The sequence below is a fragment of the Pavona decussata genome, unplaced genomic scaffold (assembly GCF_977016875.1).
Source record: "Pavona decussata unplaced genomic scaffold, jaPavDecu1.1 SCAFFOLD_214, whole genome shotgun sequence".
NCBI classification, from domain to species: domain Eukaryota; kingdom Metazoa; phylum Cnidaria; class Anthozoa; order Scleractinia; family Agariciidae; genus Pavona; species Pavona decussata.
The window spans coordinates 1306463-1323434 of NW_028145619.1; the positions used below are offsets into that span (position 1 = coordinate 1306463).

At 37.0% G+C, this 16972-nt stretch overlaps 1 protein-coding gene across 1 annotated transcript; it reads right to left on the reverse strand.

Moving 5' to 3' along the window:
- Window positions 1-790: 790 nt before the first annotated feature.
- Window positions 791-16360, reverse strand: LOC146460146 (uncharacterized). The gene is made up of 2 exons (XM_085088393.1): window positions 16236-16360; window positions 791-5913 (listed from the first exon to the last, which is right to left on the reverse strand). The coding sequence occupies exon 2, from the start codon at window positions 5873-5875 to the stop codon at window positions 4235-4237; it is 1641 nt and encodes a 546-aa protein (XP_084944519.1). The 5' UTR covers window positions 5876-5913; window positions 16236-16360; the 3' UTR covers window positions 791-4234.
- Between the last annotated feature and the right edge of the window lie 612 nt (window positions 16361-16972).

Here is a 16972-nt window from a genome sequence, read left to right on the forward strand (position 1 = left end):
GAGCACAGACGTGCGATGAACGACTAAAACCATGAGAAAGCTACTGAGTCAGAAATTTCTTCAGTAACTTGCGACTACGTTCGGCAAGAATTCGAAGCAGCATACGGATGGCAAGTAATTCAAAGAAAAAGCATTTTTTCTGATCCCGTAACGTAAATATAGGCGGTGTTGTGATGAACTTTCAAAACTACTTTAATTACTTGGGTATTATGAATCCTAGAGAACCAAAGAAGATTGCTTGATTAGTGTCGCTAATTTATCCTAAGCATTGAATGAAGCGATCGACGAGTTCGCAACTGACAACTCACAATGCGCAACCAGACTGTCGGAGCCTACTGGCTGAACATGAAGCCTTGCCAGATACCAGGAGCCCGTATCTTGAAAGTCCCGGTAACTTACCGGGCCCGATAAGTATATTTTAAAGTGTTTTTTTCGCGGATTACAGTGATTACAGACATTGTACTTGGCCAATGTTTTCATACAATTAAAAAATTTTAAAATTTTAGTATTCAAAGCTAACAAAAATTGACTTCTGCTAGGAAACATTTATCACCAAAATCACTTATCGGGCCCGGTAAGTTACCGGCACTTCGAGAAACGGGCCCGAGGATACAGTTTAGTGACCGATAAAAAGTTCCCGGAGGGTGGAAAATGCCAAAAAAAAAAGTGAATAAATAAATAACTAAATAAATAAATAAATAAATAAATAAATAAATAAATAAATAAAATGATGTACTGAGGAATATAGAAGGAGGAAATCTTCCAGATTATAATTTATTTTAACCACGAGCAAAAATTTGTTGGCTCGCGCCATTCCATATCTCCCTCTTCAGTTGGGTTTTACTGGTTGCAATTCAATCCATGCATTCGTGTACTTTTGATACAAAGAAAAGATATTACGCTTCGTTCTACTGATAATCACCATATTTAATAATAATTTTTTTGTCAATAAAAACATCAACAACATTAGAAAAACCCTTTAACGATATGAACAATAACAGTAACAATCAAAGGCTCCTGTGAGCCAACTCGTGAATGCAGATGACACAGTAATTGAAATTTAGACGGCTACGGAAACTTCCTTGAAAGCTAAAAGAAACTATATCTTTGCCCGATTATGTAACGAAAAATAACCATTCTTGTACTCTTGTATTCTGATGCGCCGATTAAAAAAAAAATCACGTGTTTCTTTATTCAAAGTTCATAGAAGCACGCCATGTGCAGCTACGTCATGCAAATTCGTGTCCCCGATAGTCCGGGGCTACTGGATTTTGCGATCGGGCTAGTGGATTCTAACCATCACTTGCCCGATGGGCAACTGAAGTTTTTTTGGGAATCAAAATTACAAAATTACTGTAGGGCAAGCCGATCTCACAAAGGAAAATCTGTTCAACAAAGTATCGCATCATGCCCGCCATAAATGCGTGAAATTTTTCCTTTGGAGTTCAGTCCACGTAATCATCAAGTAAAAATAATGAACTATAACAAGCTCTTGCTAAATAAGAATTATTTATCGACCGCGTCCGTTTGCTTTCCCATAAATTACCAGTTGTAAATTTCGAAAATGAAACATTTTTTCCCTTTGAAACCTCTATGAAAGCTGACAAGATCTTAAAGTGTTCATTTCACCAGAAATGTGCATAATTTTGTTTACGACGTCAATTATGCGTGACATGGCACGTTCCGCTTTCGCGTGAAAACTGACAAATTAAATTATTTTTTAATTAAATTATTTCTAAATTAAATTATTTTTAATTCTTAAGGGTGTGCGAAGAATGCGAGTTGTGGAGTTGCGAGTTGCGAGTTGTGAGTTGTGAGTTGCGAGTTGCGAGTTGCCAAAACAAGAAAATGAAAATTTCTAGTAAAGATAACGCTATATAAAAGTTAGGGATCGCAAGGACGTAAAAACGGACTTTTCAGAGAAAAGGGTTTACTTAAATCTTTTGTTGAGTTCAGTTTTAATATAAACCAAAGTCACAACAAGAGAATAACCTTTTTGAGCAAAGGAAGTGTAAGGGATCGATGCCACTGGTTTATAAATCTCAGATAACTTATAACATTGGACGAATCCTCCATGGTGAACAAAAATTAACTGCACGACTACGTGGTCTTTACCATCGCAACTTTCCATGTGGCTACATTCCGTCAGAGTCTCTAAGATTCTCCCACGCGTTTATTAAACCGCAAAGAGCGGATTCATGTGTACGTGCATGTGCAAGCAAAGAAAACACGTAAAATTTGTGAAGGGAAAAAACTCAGGAGGAAAAATTCGCCGGAAAAAAAGCATAATCGAGGGAAACTTTTCTAAGAGTGCCAATTTATAAAAACGATACTAATAATCAATACTAATAATCGAAAGTTCAGAAAATGAATCGTAGCCAACAAAATTTCACGTTAGTTCTGTTTTTCAAATGGTTACATTACTGGGCCTCCGAGCTGGCTGGTCGTTCCATATGATCGACAACGATCATTCCATTGTTGAAAACAGTATTTTACGTATCGATGCTTCCCTCCGCCCTTCAAAAGACCAATAAACAGACATCTAAGCTTATCCTGTTTAAGCCTTTAGTTCATGTAGCGATACCCTGTTTAATAATAATAATAATAAAATAATAATAATAATAATAATAATAATAATAATAATAATAATAATAATAATAATAATCAATTTATATAGCGCTTTTTATATGATATTCAAAAGCGCTTACAATATAAAAACAAAAAATTTAACCAAATCAATAAAATATAAAATTTAAGAATGATCAATCAAACAAAAAAGTAAGAAATAAAATAAACAATTTGGGGAATAATCAGATGTCATATGCTTTTTAAAAAAAATGTCTTCAAGTGTTTCTTGAAAGTATTTAAGTTCTTGGCAGTCCTAATTGCCAGAGGAAGCTTATTTCACTTGGATGGACCAGCAAAAGCGAATGCTCGATCATCAAAAGTCTTACATTTGGTTCGAGGCACCTCTAACAAAGTGAGGTCATTAGATCTCACAGAGCTTCTGATTGATGCCTTTTTCCTGATGAGATCACAGATATAACGTGGAGCGATACCATTTAATTGAAAACAAGTAGTAATATTTTGAATTCGATCCAAAACTCTACGGGTAACCAGTGAAGATCTTGCATACTTGCACATGCACGTGCACATGAATCCGCTCTTTGCGGTTTACAATGTAATAAACGCGTGGGGAAATCTTAGAAATTCTGACGGAATGTACGTAGTCGTGCAGTTAATTTTTGTTCACCATGGAGGATTCGTCCAATGTTATAAGTTATCTGAGATTTATTACCTTGGGGGCCAGAGGTTATTTTTTTCGTTTGCAGGAGGGAAACCTCCTTCAAACGAAAAAAATAACCTCTGGCACCCAGGGTAGAGATTTATAAACCAGTGGCATCGATCCCTTATACCTCCTTTGCCCAAAAAGGTTATTCTCTAGTTGTGACTTTGGTTTATATTAAAACTGAACTCAACAAAAGATTTAAGTACCCTTTTTCTTTTCTTTTCTCAACTTTCATATAACGTTATCTTTACTAGAAATTTTCATTTTCTTGTTCTGGCAACTCGCAACTCGCAACTGCAACTCGCAACTGCAACTCGCAACTCGCAACTGCAACTCGCAACTGTAACTCGCAACTCGCAACTGCAACTCGCAACTGTAACTCGCAACTCGCAACTGCAACTCGCAACTCGCAACTGCAACTCGCAACTCCACAACTCGCAAATTACCCAGTCCCTTGAGTAACTTCTAAGTTCACGAAAGTTTTCAGTTTTTCACTTTTCACGTGTCTAAAAATGTGGGCTAAGGAAATCTTTAGGTATCACTCGCGATAGCACAAATACAGGGTGTCATTGTATTCCACTCCTCTTTTAGCCATTGACATTGTAGTTGTTGTTCGTGATAAACTGTACAGTGAAACCCTGTTATTATGGATACCTTCAGAACTGTTAAAAAGTGTTTGTATAAACAAGATGCCTGTATGAGTGGGTTAATTTCAGAAAGATGCTTGGATCTTCAGCTCATAATAACCAGTGTCCATATCAAACGGGTGTCTCTACAGCGAGGTTCAATTAAAATGTTGTAACTGGAAGCTTCATGATTTCCTCACTTATTTGATCACTATCAAATGTAGCGAATCCTTAACAAGTCAATTTTGCATTTTTCAACTAGCACCCAGCCACGAAAAGGACAGGTCTGACAGAAACGTTCGTAGAGCAGTGATTTAAGCTAAACACTTGTCATGTGATTTTTATAGTGTTCAAGAAGAACCGCCTCGCTGCTAAGCTCCTCTTGACAAATCCAACAAATATGCGTTTGACAATGGTCTGACTGAGGGTTTTGCAAAATAGAGGTTTGTGTCAGTTCGTTATCTCTACTACAATTTGCAGCATCCTTGCGGGCATTTTTACACCGCCTTAGTCTTCTCAATTGGCCAGAACTCCTGTTGTACCGCTTGCATCTGGAAGCTTTCTCCCCAGTATGAACTCTTTTATGTGTCATCAAGTTTCCTGCTTGACTAAAATACTTTCCACACTGTTTGCATTCATAAGGTTTCTCTCCAGTATGAACTCTTTCATGCATTCTTAGGTTCCATGCTACACTAAAACACTTGCCACACTGTTTGCATTCATAAGGCTTCTCTCCAGTATGGATTCTTTCATGTGTCCTTTGGTGCCCTAAAACACTAAAACACTTGCCACACTTTTTGCATTGATGAGGCTTCTCTCCAGTATGAACTCTTTCATGTTTCCTCAAAACTCCTGCTTCACTAAAACACTTGCCACACCGTTTGCATTCATAAGGCTTCTCTCCAGTATGGACTTTTTCATGTCTCCTTAAGTTTGCTGCTTCACTAAAACACTTTCCACACCGTTTGCATTCATAAGGCTTCTCTCCAGTATGGACTTTTTCATGTCTCCTTAAGTTTGCTGCTTCACTAAAACACTTTCCACACCGTTTGCATTCATAAGGCTTCTCTCCAGTATGGACTTTTTCATGTCTCCTTAAGTTTGCTGCCTTACTAAAACACTTTCCACACTGTTTGCATCCATAAGGCTTCTCTCCAGTATGAACTCTTTCATGTTTCCTCAAAACTCCTGCTTCACTAAAACACTTGCCACACTGTTTGCATTCACAAGGCTTCTCTCCAGTATGAACTCTTTCATGTTTCTTTAGAGTTCCTGCTTGACTAAAAAACTTGCCACACTGTTTGCATTCATAAGGCTTCTCTCCAGTATGAAATCTTTCATGCATTCGTAGGTTCCCTGCTACACTAAAACACTTGCCACATTGTTTGCATTTATAAGGCTTCTCTCCAGTATGGACTCTTTCATGTGTCCTTAAGTCTCTTGCTCGGCTAAAACACTTGCCACACTGTTTGCATTCACAAGGCTTCTCTCCAGTATGAACTCTTTCATGTTTCTTTAGAGTTCCTGCTTGACTAAAAAACTTGCCACACTGTGTGCATTCATAAGGCTTCTCTCCAGTATGGACTCTTTCATGTGTCCTTAAATCTCCTGCTCGGCCAAAACACTTGCCACACTGTTTGCATTCGTAAGGCTTCTCTCCAGTATGGACTCTTTCATGTCTCCTTAAGTCTCCTGCTTTGCTAAAACACTTGCCACACTGTTTGCATTCACAATGTTTCTCTCCAGTATGGACTCTTTCACGTGTTCTTAAGTCTCTTGCTCGGCTAAAACACTTGCCACACTGTTTGCATTCATAAGGCTTCTTTCCAGTATGGACTTTTTCATGTTTCTTTAGAGTTCCTGCTGGACTAAAACACCTGCAACACTGTTTGGACTCATGTTTCCCTACAATGTGGACTCTTTTAAGTGTCCCTCTATTGCCTGCTTGTCTCTTATTCATGAATAACCTTGCCACATATAGTTTCCCCTTCTTAAGCTCTGAAACGAAATAATAAAAATAATAAAAAGTTTTGGAAATGTAGTCAAACCCTGATAAGGACACTGTTTGGGACCAAACATCACTTCATTTTTATACAAAATAAATTGGCCAATAGCTATGAATAAAGTCACCATGATAAACACTGATCCATTTTGTACTGAGAGGCTGGTAAGATTTGCTGTGATAATGGAAAGTAGTTTGACGAGAAGAAGCTCCGACATATTAGAAAGAAAGGAATCTCCCACACTTGTAAACATTCAATTAATTAGAAATACTTTCAGGTTCTGCAATCTCATCCTATAAAATAGTCCTCCTAAACAAGATAAATTTCTCCAGTTTAACCTTTGCTTGTTTTAAATTTGAAACCATATATATTTGAAGTCAAATCTATGTTACAAACTGACTGTGCCTGATCTAATAGATGCCCGAAGCATCTATTTAATTTGAGGGGTCCAAGGGGAAGGAGGGGGGGCTAATACATGGGAGGCATTTGTTCCCATAACTGTAACAAGCTCAATAAAACTAATATGCTTTAACAGGCAAAAATATCAAAAAAGTTTAAAAATAACAGACTATCAAATCCAGCCCACCCATTGGTACGCCCCGGCCATCATATCTCAATGTCGATGTCAGAATCCTTGTTCAGGGTTGTTGTCTTGTCATCGTTAGCCTCATTTATGCATGAGTCAGTAATGACTTGGAAAGGGGTTAGGAGGTTTGGCTCATTCAGTATGGAGAGTTGTGCCTCTGCTCCTGCTTTACGCAGTTTACCTTTCTTGAAGCAAAGAATTTCTGAATCTTTAGAGCCATCAACTGTGAGATTCAATGCATAGGACTTGAATGATTTATCAATCAAATCTGTATAGAGCAGTGACCAGGCTGTCAACACCCATTCCATAATCAAGTAAGTAACTGAACAAATAAGCTGATTTTCCTATTTTGCTGGTTCCTAGTATTTTGGAGTAATTGCCATGGGGGATGTCTATTAGATAGGAGGAGTTTTTTACAAACTTAACAGCGAGGGGGGGTGGGGGGGTGGTGTTTGGTAGAGAAGAGACGTTATTTGAGAGGTGGTGTCTATTAGATCATTTACGGTAATTCAAACTCTTAAACAAGTTTTAAGTTATGTACCGTAAATAAGGCATGATACTTACAAGTTCAACATGAATTCACCCATGGCTTATCACTAACGAGAGGTACTGCTTTCATAAGAGGAAAACTAAGAAAGGGGAGTGGCTTGTCTGTTTTTGCTTTATTTTCAACTTATGTTACAGGCTGGCAAATTCTATGAAATCAGCCAACAAAGCGCTTCAAAGGGGGCGTGTCCTTCCCTTTTATAGGATGGCTCCGTGTTTAACAATAAATTATTGAAAGCAGTGTTAGTATAAAGTCTGTATTTTAATGATTGAGTTTCCCTGTGAATTTAAGACAGACTGAGGGTTCAGGTCGGAGCAGGGGATCACAGATCAAAGTAAACATCTTTGGATGGACTATTTACAGGGTGTTTCAAAAGTTCGTGGACATTTTAAAAAGTCTATACTTCATCCAGATTTCTTATCTTTCTCTCCATTTTCTTGCAGATATTAACAAATCTTATTGTTTATCGATTTTCAGAACTTTTGTATGAGTCAGATAAAAATCCCCGTTGAAATAAATATTTTGCCGCCAAAAGGTGCAAATCTGTGTCGTGTGTGTTTCTGTACTTTCCCGCCATTTTTGTCTGTTTTCAGTAGCAAGTACATACTGTAGATTTTCCACGTCTTGATATAATTTTTATTTATGAACCCAAAAAAAACAGTCTATTTAAGAGCACAGGCAGCAATTCTAGGATCATCTGGAGTACCTGTTCGAGAAACTGCTAAAATACTGCAAAAAAGCAAGAGCTGGGTAGCGAAGTGGTCAAGTTCACAAGAGTTTTACGACAAGCCAAGAAGTGGTCGACCATCAGTCCTTGACAGAACCGCAGAGAAAGTTATAGAAAAAGCAAAGTATAAATTAAAGAGGAAATTCTACAAGAAAATTCAGCAAACAACTGAAGAACAAAGGTCTTCCTGGATCTGCACTAACAGTGTGGAGGTATATGTCAGGAAAAGGATGAAAACCTTTTGAGACGAAAAAAGCTTCCACTTCTGAGCAACAACCAGAGGAAAGCTCGCTGCATACTGCTAGGACTGGAATGTCATGTGTGGCATATGCACAATGGGATAAATATGATGGAATATTTTAAGCCTGCTGGATAAATGAGAATGTTATGTAATGGCCTTATTAACTTCCACAAGTCTCCTGTAGCTCAGGAGCATCCGAAATTAGCAATCAGAAGCTCTTAGGTTCGACCCCTAATAGGAGCACTCAGACTTTTTTTTCCAAGGATGCTTGTGTCACTTACTTCAAATAATACATCATTCTTATTAATTCTTTCAAGCTAGCAAATTCTATGAAATCTGCCAACAGCCTAACCCTTTGTTTTATTGTTTCTTCTGTCTATTTGCTTGTTACTCTGAAATAATTTTCACTTTGTTTGCCACCATTACTCCAGTGCTTTGAAAATGGAAAACCTACAAGCCAAAACTGGCATTTTACAAACTTGTAGCAAGTTGGTTAAAGTTACTCTCAAGACTAAGTATTAGGCCTAAATTAAAGAGTACTAAAGATATCATTTGGGAAAATTTGAGGCAACGGTAAAAAAATGAAGTATTCTTCGCATATCACATGAACCAACTAAAACATATATCCAAATACACACAACAATAAAGTGATTTTGTAAAACAGTATTTAAAGCTAACACAAGCCTGACAAATTCTTAATTCAAAATAAATACTAAATAAATATAAATAAATAAATAAATAAATAAATAATTAAAAATGCTGTTCACTATCTAGGTCAGTCCACAAGGGGAAATCACTGCCCTTGGCCTTGAGTACCCCAGACCTCAGTCATTGTATCTTTAGAAGACAAATGTTCCTCAAAAATAAAATGGTCTTTCTCTAGCCAACCAGGGTTTTATCACATTTCTAAAGGACCAGGCTTAAGATTTGATAGCTGTATTAGTAAAAAGTTTTAGTTTTGGTTTCCCTGTGAATTTTAAAGTTGTCAGGTGGGAGCGGGGGTAAGAGGAAAACAGAAACATCTTTGGATGTACTATTCCTACTCCAAGTGTCATTTTCACAGAATTAAAAGAGGTGGGGTGGGGGTGGGTATAGTGAGTACTGTAAGCATTGTAAAATAATGTTGTAAGTATTGTAACAGATAAGAACTTTTGTAAGCACTGTAAGTGGTGTTTAGTATTGTGTCCTATAAGGCAAATAAAAATTACTACATAAAAAGGGGTGGGGATGTGCACCCCCACCCCTCCAGTCCCAAAGGACAAAAACAATCCTGGTCTAGTTAGGGTTACATTACCTAATCAATTTTTGTAAAGCACTATGAACCTACAGAATTACAGGATCTTTACAAGTGAAAATTTGCACGTTTCACACTGATATGACATTGTTATTTCATATCATGTTTACATGGATTGGATGTCAAAGACTATGCATGTGCTATCTGTTCCAGACTCCTGGGAGAGTGATTTCATGCTGGGACAAACAGTCATACCACCTTTACATGACATCGCAAATATTTGAGTTTTCATACCAGAATAAAAATCTCACACTGCTACAGTACCTGGCTTGAATTCGCAACAGTTTGACTCGCTCCAGCATGAGACTTTGTGCTGGTGCCATATAAACAAATACAGAGCCACACGGGGGAACAGGAGCAAACTCGTACTGGAATGAATGTCGCACAGGTATCGTGTAAACACCCCTTAAGCACTATACAAATTCATTGTCATATTATTGACTAAAAATCTTAACAAATATATTTGTCCTTTCAAAGTCTTTTAGTGGGCATAAATAGCTGTGTAATGGAACATTACAATGGTCTAAAGATCATGCAGATAATTTCAGTATCTAAAGCCGGGATCATCCTATAGCACATTAAGAAGACAGTCCATTCACATACGAAGTGACCAAATTATATACAAAACAAATAAACCTTAATGTTATGACATCAGAATAATATATTTTGTAAGTTTTCATGTCCATTGAACAATGATTTTGGAAATTGAGAACAAGTTTTCAGGCAAGCATTGTTTAAGATAGAAAATATCTGTTGGCTAAACACTCTGTTCCAAGCCCTATGATTTTGCAATGCTGACATATACGCAGCACTAACTAATAATTATTGCTCAATGTTTAAGATCCCCATGCAAAGTTGAAATATTTGAGCTCCCTATTATACAAAGACCCTCATCATGACATTGCAAAACAACATACTTCTTATTGGCAACATTAAAATATTCATCCAGATTCATTCACAATACTCTGTTGGAGCATGAAAAGTATCAACTGTAATTAACTAATTCTGTTGCAGTTGGTGAAGATGAATTCCAATTTGATGACTTCTGTTCAATTCTCCTGGCACCCACTCCATCTCCCCCACATACATGTACTTGCGATTCATTTGCGATTTTTGTTATCATCTCTTGTTATCAATGTAATTGTTGTGGCCAATGCATTAAACTTAACTTATTACGAATATTCAGGGCAGGAAAGAATACAGAAAAATATATATTAAGGTTGTGTTTTACTAGCTGACAAATTAATCAAGTAAATAAATCCAGGGAAGAGAATTGATGGAAGTCAGTGCAATGAAAATTGGTGTTGATAAAACGATCAAATGAAATCAGTGTAAGTCGATAAATTAATTTGGTGTGTCAAAATCGATATTATTAGTTTTTCATGATGTTACCCATTTATAATGAAAGTCCAACAAATTCGTTGTCTTAGGCATCAAACGTAAGGCTCAGGCCCTTAATATTGAGGAAAAAGAGGTTTGGGAATTTGCTTTATCAGTGCAATGAGTAAACATAATTAAGGACATTCCCATAAAATAAAAGCCAACATGAGATTTTGTTCATATATTTTCGTCAAGTATGTGTTTGTTGCAAAATTGAAAAAAGGAGGGGTCACCAAGCACATTCTTTAGAAAAGAAAAATTAAAATAAGGTAAAATATGAATTTTTAAACAATTAGACTGTAACAGAACATTTGCTTAAAAAGGAATTATTTTCTGAAGAGAATAGTGAACAGTTCATTTCATAGAATTTTTTCAATGTATACAATCGATGTTAACCAAATCAGATTTACTGAATTTTATCCATTGATAGATCAATTTCGATTTTTATCAATTGACTACCCCTGGAAATAAATAACAAAGAAGTGAACAAAATCACATCATCATATTATACTTAACACAAATGGCAACTTGCAAATGCTTAGTGAATTTTCTCAATTTTTTTTCAAAAAATCTGTTACCAGTTTTTTCTTCAATCACGAAGATATTTAACAATAAATTATTCGCGGAAGCTGAGGCGGAGTAAATACAGTGTATTGGTGAGGTGAATATTCCCCAAGACAAAGTCAAGGGAAATATTCACCAATACAGTCAACTCTCTTGTACTACTTCTCATAAGCGACCAGCCTCCAATGCAGATGTCCTTAGGAGTTCATCATGCGTGAAAAACCCCTAAGGATGTCTGTGTTGGAGGCTAATAAGTGACCACAGTTGCAAACAACTGTTTTGATTCTCAGTTAAACGGTCATGTTGAAACGCAGACCATGCAGACTGCAGACTGCAGACTGCAGACCGTGCAGACTGTGCAGACCGCGCAGACTGTGCAGACTGAGTGTTTTTTTTTTTTACTTGTACCTTAATTTTTCTTGTAAGACATTAATTAAAGTAGTAAATACTTTCACTAGCTACTTTCCCGCTTCCTTTGTTACAGTGCAGGCAAGAATTTTAAGTGAGGAAGCCTGACTTGTTATAAGCCTCGCGGTTTCTTTCAGGTTTTCTCGCCATTAAATTATCTTCTTTCCTTAACTTTCTTTGTTTTTTCCATCTTGTGCTGTAAATGTTGTGTGTAATTGGCTGTATTGTATTGTATTGAATTAAGCAAACCAAAACATACGCCTAAAACGCGTCTGCTGCGGACGCGTATACGCGTCTAAAAATCTGCAGACGCGCGTCTAGTCAGACTTGTTGTTTTACAACTTTAAAAAAAATGCTTGCCACGAGGCTTGCTGTATTTTGCGAAACGAAACGAAAAGAGATGATGAATAAATCTGTAGAATTGAAGATATCAAGACTACAACAGACAGATTTCCGCATTTCTGTACTTTGCGAAACGATCGAGCTCTGCGTAGACCGTGAAGGGAACTTGTTTGTTTATATTTGTAAACGCTTTTCTTATTTATCCCTTGCCGCAATGATGATTCGGTAGGTAGTTCGAGAATTAAACAGTGTTCGGGGTAAAAAATCATATAGAATAAACAAATAAATTACAACCCGGAATAAAATCAGTAAATTCAACAGACTTCGCTCCTCCAGCGCGTTTCAGTTCCGATTTGCATATTTAAGAATTGGTTCATGCTTAGCGTGCGTATATGGAGTTATGGATGCACGCGGGAAGTTTGAAGAGCACGAGAGAAGCGTAATAGTTGCTGGAGGCGTAGCCGAGAGCAACTCTAGCTTCTTGAGTGCTCTCCAAACTTCCCAAGTGCATCCATAACTCGATATACGCACAGCTAAAAGCATGAACCAATTCTTTTATAACATAGTGAAAATAAAGTAAATGATTCCTGGAAAACAGGTTTTGTTCCTCATTAATTACAAAATTCTCTGTACAAAAAAAAAAGGCGAAACTGGTTTCTCATATCGGTTTAATCTTAACGTTTCATTAAGCTTCAAGCTCTTATAAATATACATTATTTATGGTGTTAGTCTCTCTCCACCTCAAGCATTTACTATCTCCAGCCCCAAAATGTAATCTTTCAGTTGACTTTAAAGATGCAAGGCAATTCCGTTGGTTAAAGGTTTGGGGTAAAATAGGAAACTTCAATTTTGCAAAATTTCATAATTTCGGGTCCAGTGTGAGCGATAAGATCGATTACCCGGAACAAACGTAAACACTGCGAGTCTACTGAGTACCGCAACGCTTGACGCATTACTATGTTCAGTACGTTCGCTTGGATAAAGCCAAAATAGCATCTTTTGCAAGATTTAAAGCTTCTACTAACGTTATAAAACACTGACAGAAGCCATCGTTCGGACATAGAAAGGAATTGCCACGCTGAAACACTGGCAAGATTTTGGTCATGTGCTAGGCAACCAAATTCCTTCACATGTATCAAGTTACATTTGGCAACAACACGATGCAAGGAACAAAATTTACAGACTGAGGTTCCTGGAAGGAAATCTAGATGCTTTTTTTGTTCAATCAACACGGGAGCCACAGTGCCTTTCCAATTATACCCAACTTGTGCCATTTTAAGCCCTTCGAAAAAACCTCGAAACACATTAATATGTGTACCTGTAATGGCCATGGGTGAAAAATGAGAAAATCACAAGAAAAATTAAGGTACAAGTAAAAAAAAATAACACTTAGTCTGCACGGTCTGCACAGTCTGCACAGTCTGCAGTCTGCAGTCTGCATGGTCTACGTTTCAACGTGACCGTCAGTTAAATACTTCTTCTGGAGCTCTCTCATAAGCGACCACTACTCAAATTTCTGTAGGGACCACTTTTTAGGCAAGAAATATGATGAATTCTTTTGTTTTCTGTTGCAAATCATTACTCAGAATTTAATTTTTAATGATGCTACGCTGGACAGCTGACAGATAATAACAGTTTACAGACAGAGAAGATGGCTATAATAATTAGATCTGTAGGTAAATGGAAATTGTTACAGTGATCTGTTCCAAAATGTTATAGAAAGTTATAGAAAATATCCCGGTGCTTGTCTCGATTAATTAATTATTAGTTACTTAATTAATAAATGAACAACAAACCATAAATTATGAAAGAAAGAAATTTGGAAAAAAAAGACCAAAAGGGTTAGCGTGAATGGAATATGATAATCATGCGAGGCGCAACCCCAACTTAAGAAAAATAAAGTAAAAATTACTTCATTATCTCTCAAAAATGTGTGGTTACCCCCACTCCCTTTTTGGATTTCAATAGCACTTGGTAAGATCTGCTTTTCCTGCATAGTCATAAATCACACAAAAATACTGCCTTATTAGTAAGCACTTACAGTAAGTAAAAAAGTTATTTGAATAAACAAACGCTGTATACAAAATGACAATATTATTTATATCTCGTCTCAAATTTCCAGCCAGGGTTCTAAGGTTCTCACGCCTTCAGAAGTAGAAACACAAGCTTTAGCCATAGGCTCAAGTCACAGAAAGCTGTGTTCAAAATCAAAGATCAGGTTTTTAACTAAAAATATATATTTCTAGGAAGAAACTAAAATTCGTCACATGGCATTTTTTTAATTTTATTTCACCATCATGCAAACAAGGCAACATTGCAGAAATGTTCTCAAACCTATCCAGTTGAGCAAAGCGTCTTTGAATCGCTGCTAAACAACAAATCCCATACTCTTTTCACAACTCCTAAAATGCCTTCTTTAGGGAATAAAAATCACAGTTTTGACTTGTTTAAGAAAAAAAGTTTCATTTAGTGAATGCCATATAAAGGATCTCTTTTTGAAAGCTCTCAAAAGAGTCTGCAGTGATTCTTTGGAGTTCCTTCACACAGGACGTAACACATCGATAATTCTGTTACTCGATCAAAATCGATTCAAATCGATATCAATTAATTGATTAATATCAGAAATCGATAAAAATTGATTGCCAGATTATTTGTGATTATCGATATTGATCGATTTCATTAATCAAGGCTCGATTAGTATCGATTTTGTTTGATAATATTAATATCAGAGACGGAAATTAGCGTCTGTTTTTCATTCACGTAAGTGTAAATGGGAAGATAAGATAGATTCCCAAGACATTATAAGTTGTATCAAACTTGAGCTATACTTTGTTTGAACAATCGTTTATCTGCTAGGTTAAACTCTTAACACTATTGTTTCGATCAAATTGCCTTCCTGGGTAGATTATGAGCTGCTATTTCTTGCGATTTCCTTGGACAGTTTCTCAAAATCGATAGAAATCGATTTCTGATGCCCAAACGTCTGTGATTATCAATTTTGATCGATTACTTTGCCTAATCGATTGATTATTAGTAATATGTAATAGTAATTAATTAATTATTAATAATATTGATTTATCGATTAAGTTTCCGATGATCGATTTCGGTTGGTGTATTACGTCCTGCTTCACATAAGCTTACCAAGAACAAAAGGATTTGCTTACAACTTCGAGGCTCAAGACCGTTTAAACTTGGTTTACACGTACGACGCAAGCATAAGCAAATTTTTATTAAGCACAAGCACAAGCACAAGGATGTTTACACGTGCGATAAGCAAAAGCATAAGGTGACATACGCAAGCGCAGAAGCATCCTGCCGCCATTTTGCAAATGGAAACGCATGAGTAAATAGAATGTACGCTGACAACTTGTCACTGTTTTTCAGCTAATTTCCTTGCGCTTGTGCTTATGCTTGCGTCGTCCCGGTTTACACGTACGACGCAACGACGCAAGCACAAGCACAAGAGAATGAAAATCGTTCGCCTATGTCAGGAAGAGAAGTCGCCTACGTAGGCGAGCTGACAAGTTGTAGGCGAGTTTGTTCGTAGGCGAGTTTGCACGTAGGCGAGTTGACCGGATACCCTTTGAAAACATTTTGTGCATTTTTATGACAATGTCGGTTTCACTTTCAGCTTACAGGAGGCGAATATTTTTGAAGTCAGACTTTGCCGAAATTATACAACAACAAAAACAGCTCGCAGAATGTTCCCAACGCCCTACTTTCAAAACGGCGGCCATTGGCGGGTGAGACGGCTAAACTTTCTATCGACCATCAGCGACCATCTGTCGGTAAAAATTGCACTTTACTCGTTTCTATTGAAGTATCATGGTGTTTTTGACCTCTTTACTTAAAAATGGTGAAATAAGACCTTCACTTAGCTACAAAATAATTCTAGAACAACGAGAGGAAAGAAATCAACTCAATTCTTGAAAGGAATTTCTCTTGATCTGTTCTAGCGCATTTTCGAAACAAAAATGCGAGAACTTGAAAAAAATTAGCCTAACATTTTTCAAGTTTCAATCCATTCTGACCTACTCTGTCTCTGACCAGAGGCACTAATCAACAGTTTTATTGCACTGGAGTGATAATTTATAACCAAACTATACAATTATTTTCTTGTTTCTGTTGACAGACAAACGTTTTCACATCCAATTCTCGTGATACTTCCCCTTTAACACCAAAAGAAATAAATATAGGTTTGAGAAACGCTGAAAATAGTTTGCCTTACCTTAAAATAGAGGAAATGCTTCTTTGCCACTCGATCACAAGCTATCGTAGCATCGATCACAAACAAAAAGTGAAATTTTGCTTCTTTGCCATTCGAACACGAGGTGATAGTGACACAAGGTAGCATCGATAAACAAAAAGTGAAGTTACTCAGCTTAAGTGTGGGTGGACTGGACTTGCGATTTCAGTGAATTGGATCTGAGGAGTGAGTCAGTGGTCGCCAGTTCTACGGCCGGGAAAGTAAATTTTACAGTGGATTGGTGGTTGAAGGGAATTGTGGAAAAATTATTATCGTACTTGATACCCCAATTTTACGGACAGCAACTAAATTCACGGCAATTTTTTTTACGGTATTTACAAAATCACATTACTTACAACAAAGTCTTACATTACTTACAGTATGGGCTAAATACATCACTAGACAATACATTATTCGGATCATGTTTACTGATCCCATTATTCTACCTGCGATACAGTGCTTACTCGTTACTTACACTACTAACAATACCGGACACTACTTACTGATATCTGTTCTTACCGTCCTTACCCCTGAACGTGGTATCGATCACCGAAACTGAATAAAAACTAACGCATGAAAATCTGTGTGTCAATGACGAGACGAGCCAGTGTCATTGAACTAACATGATAGCAAAAATGGCTGATGAAATATGTTTGAAGTAATCCATGTTCATTGATCATGCCGGTTTCGTTATTTTATGGCTGGTTAGATCCTACAGG

Bases quoted from the DNA above. Each gene is read 5' to 3' on its own strand.
- LOC146460146 (XM_085088393.1), bottom strand. From the start codon at position 5,875: ATGAATAAGAGACAAGCAGGCAATAGAGGGACACTTAAAAGAGTCCAC.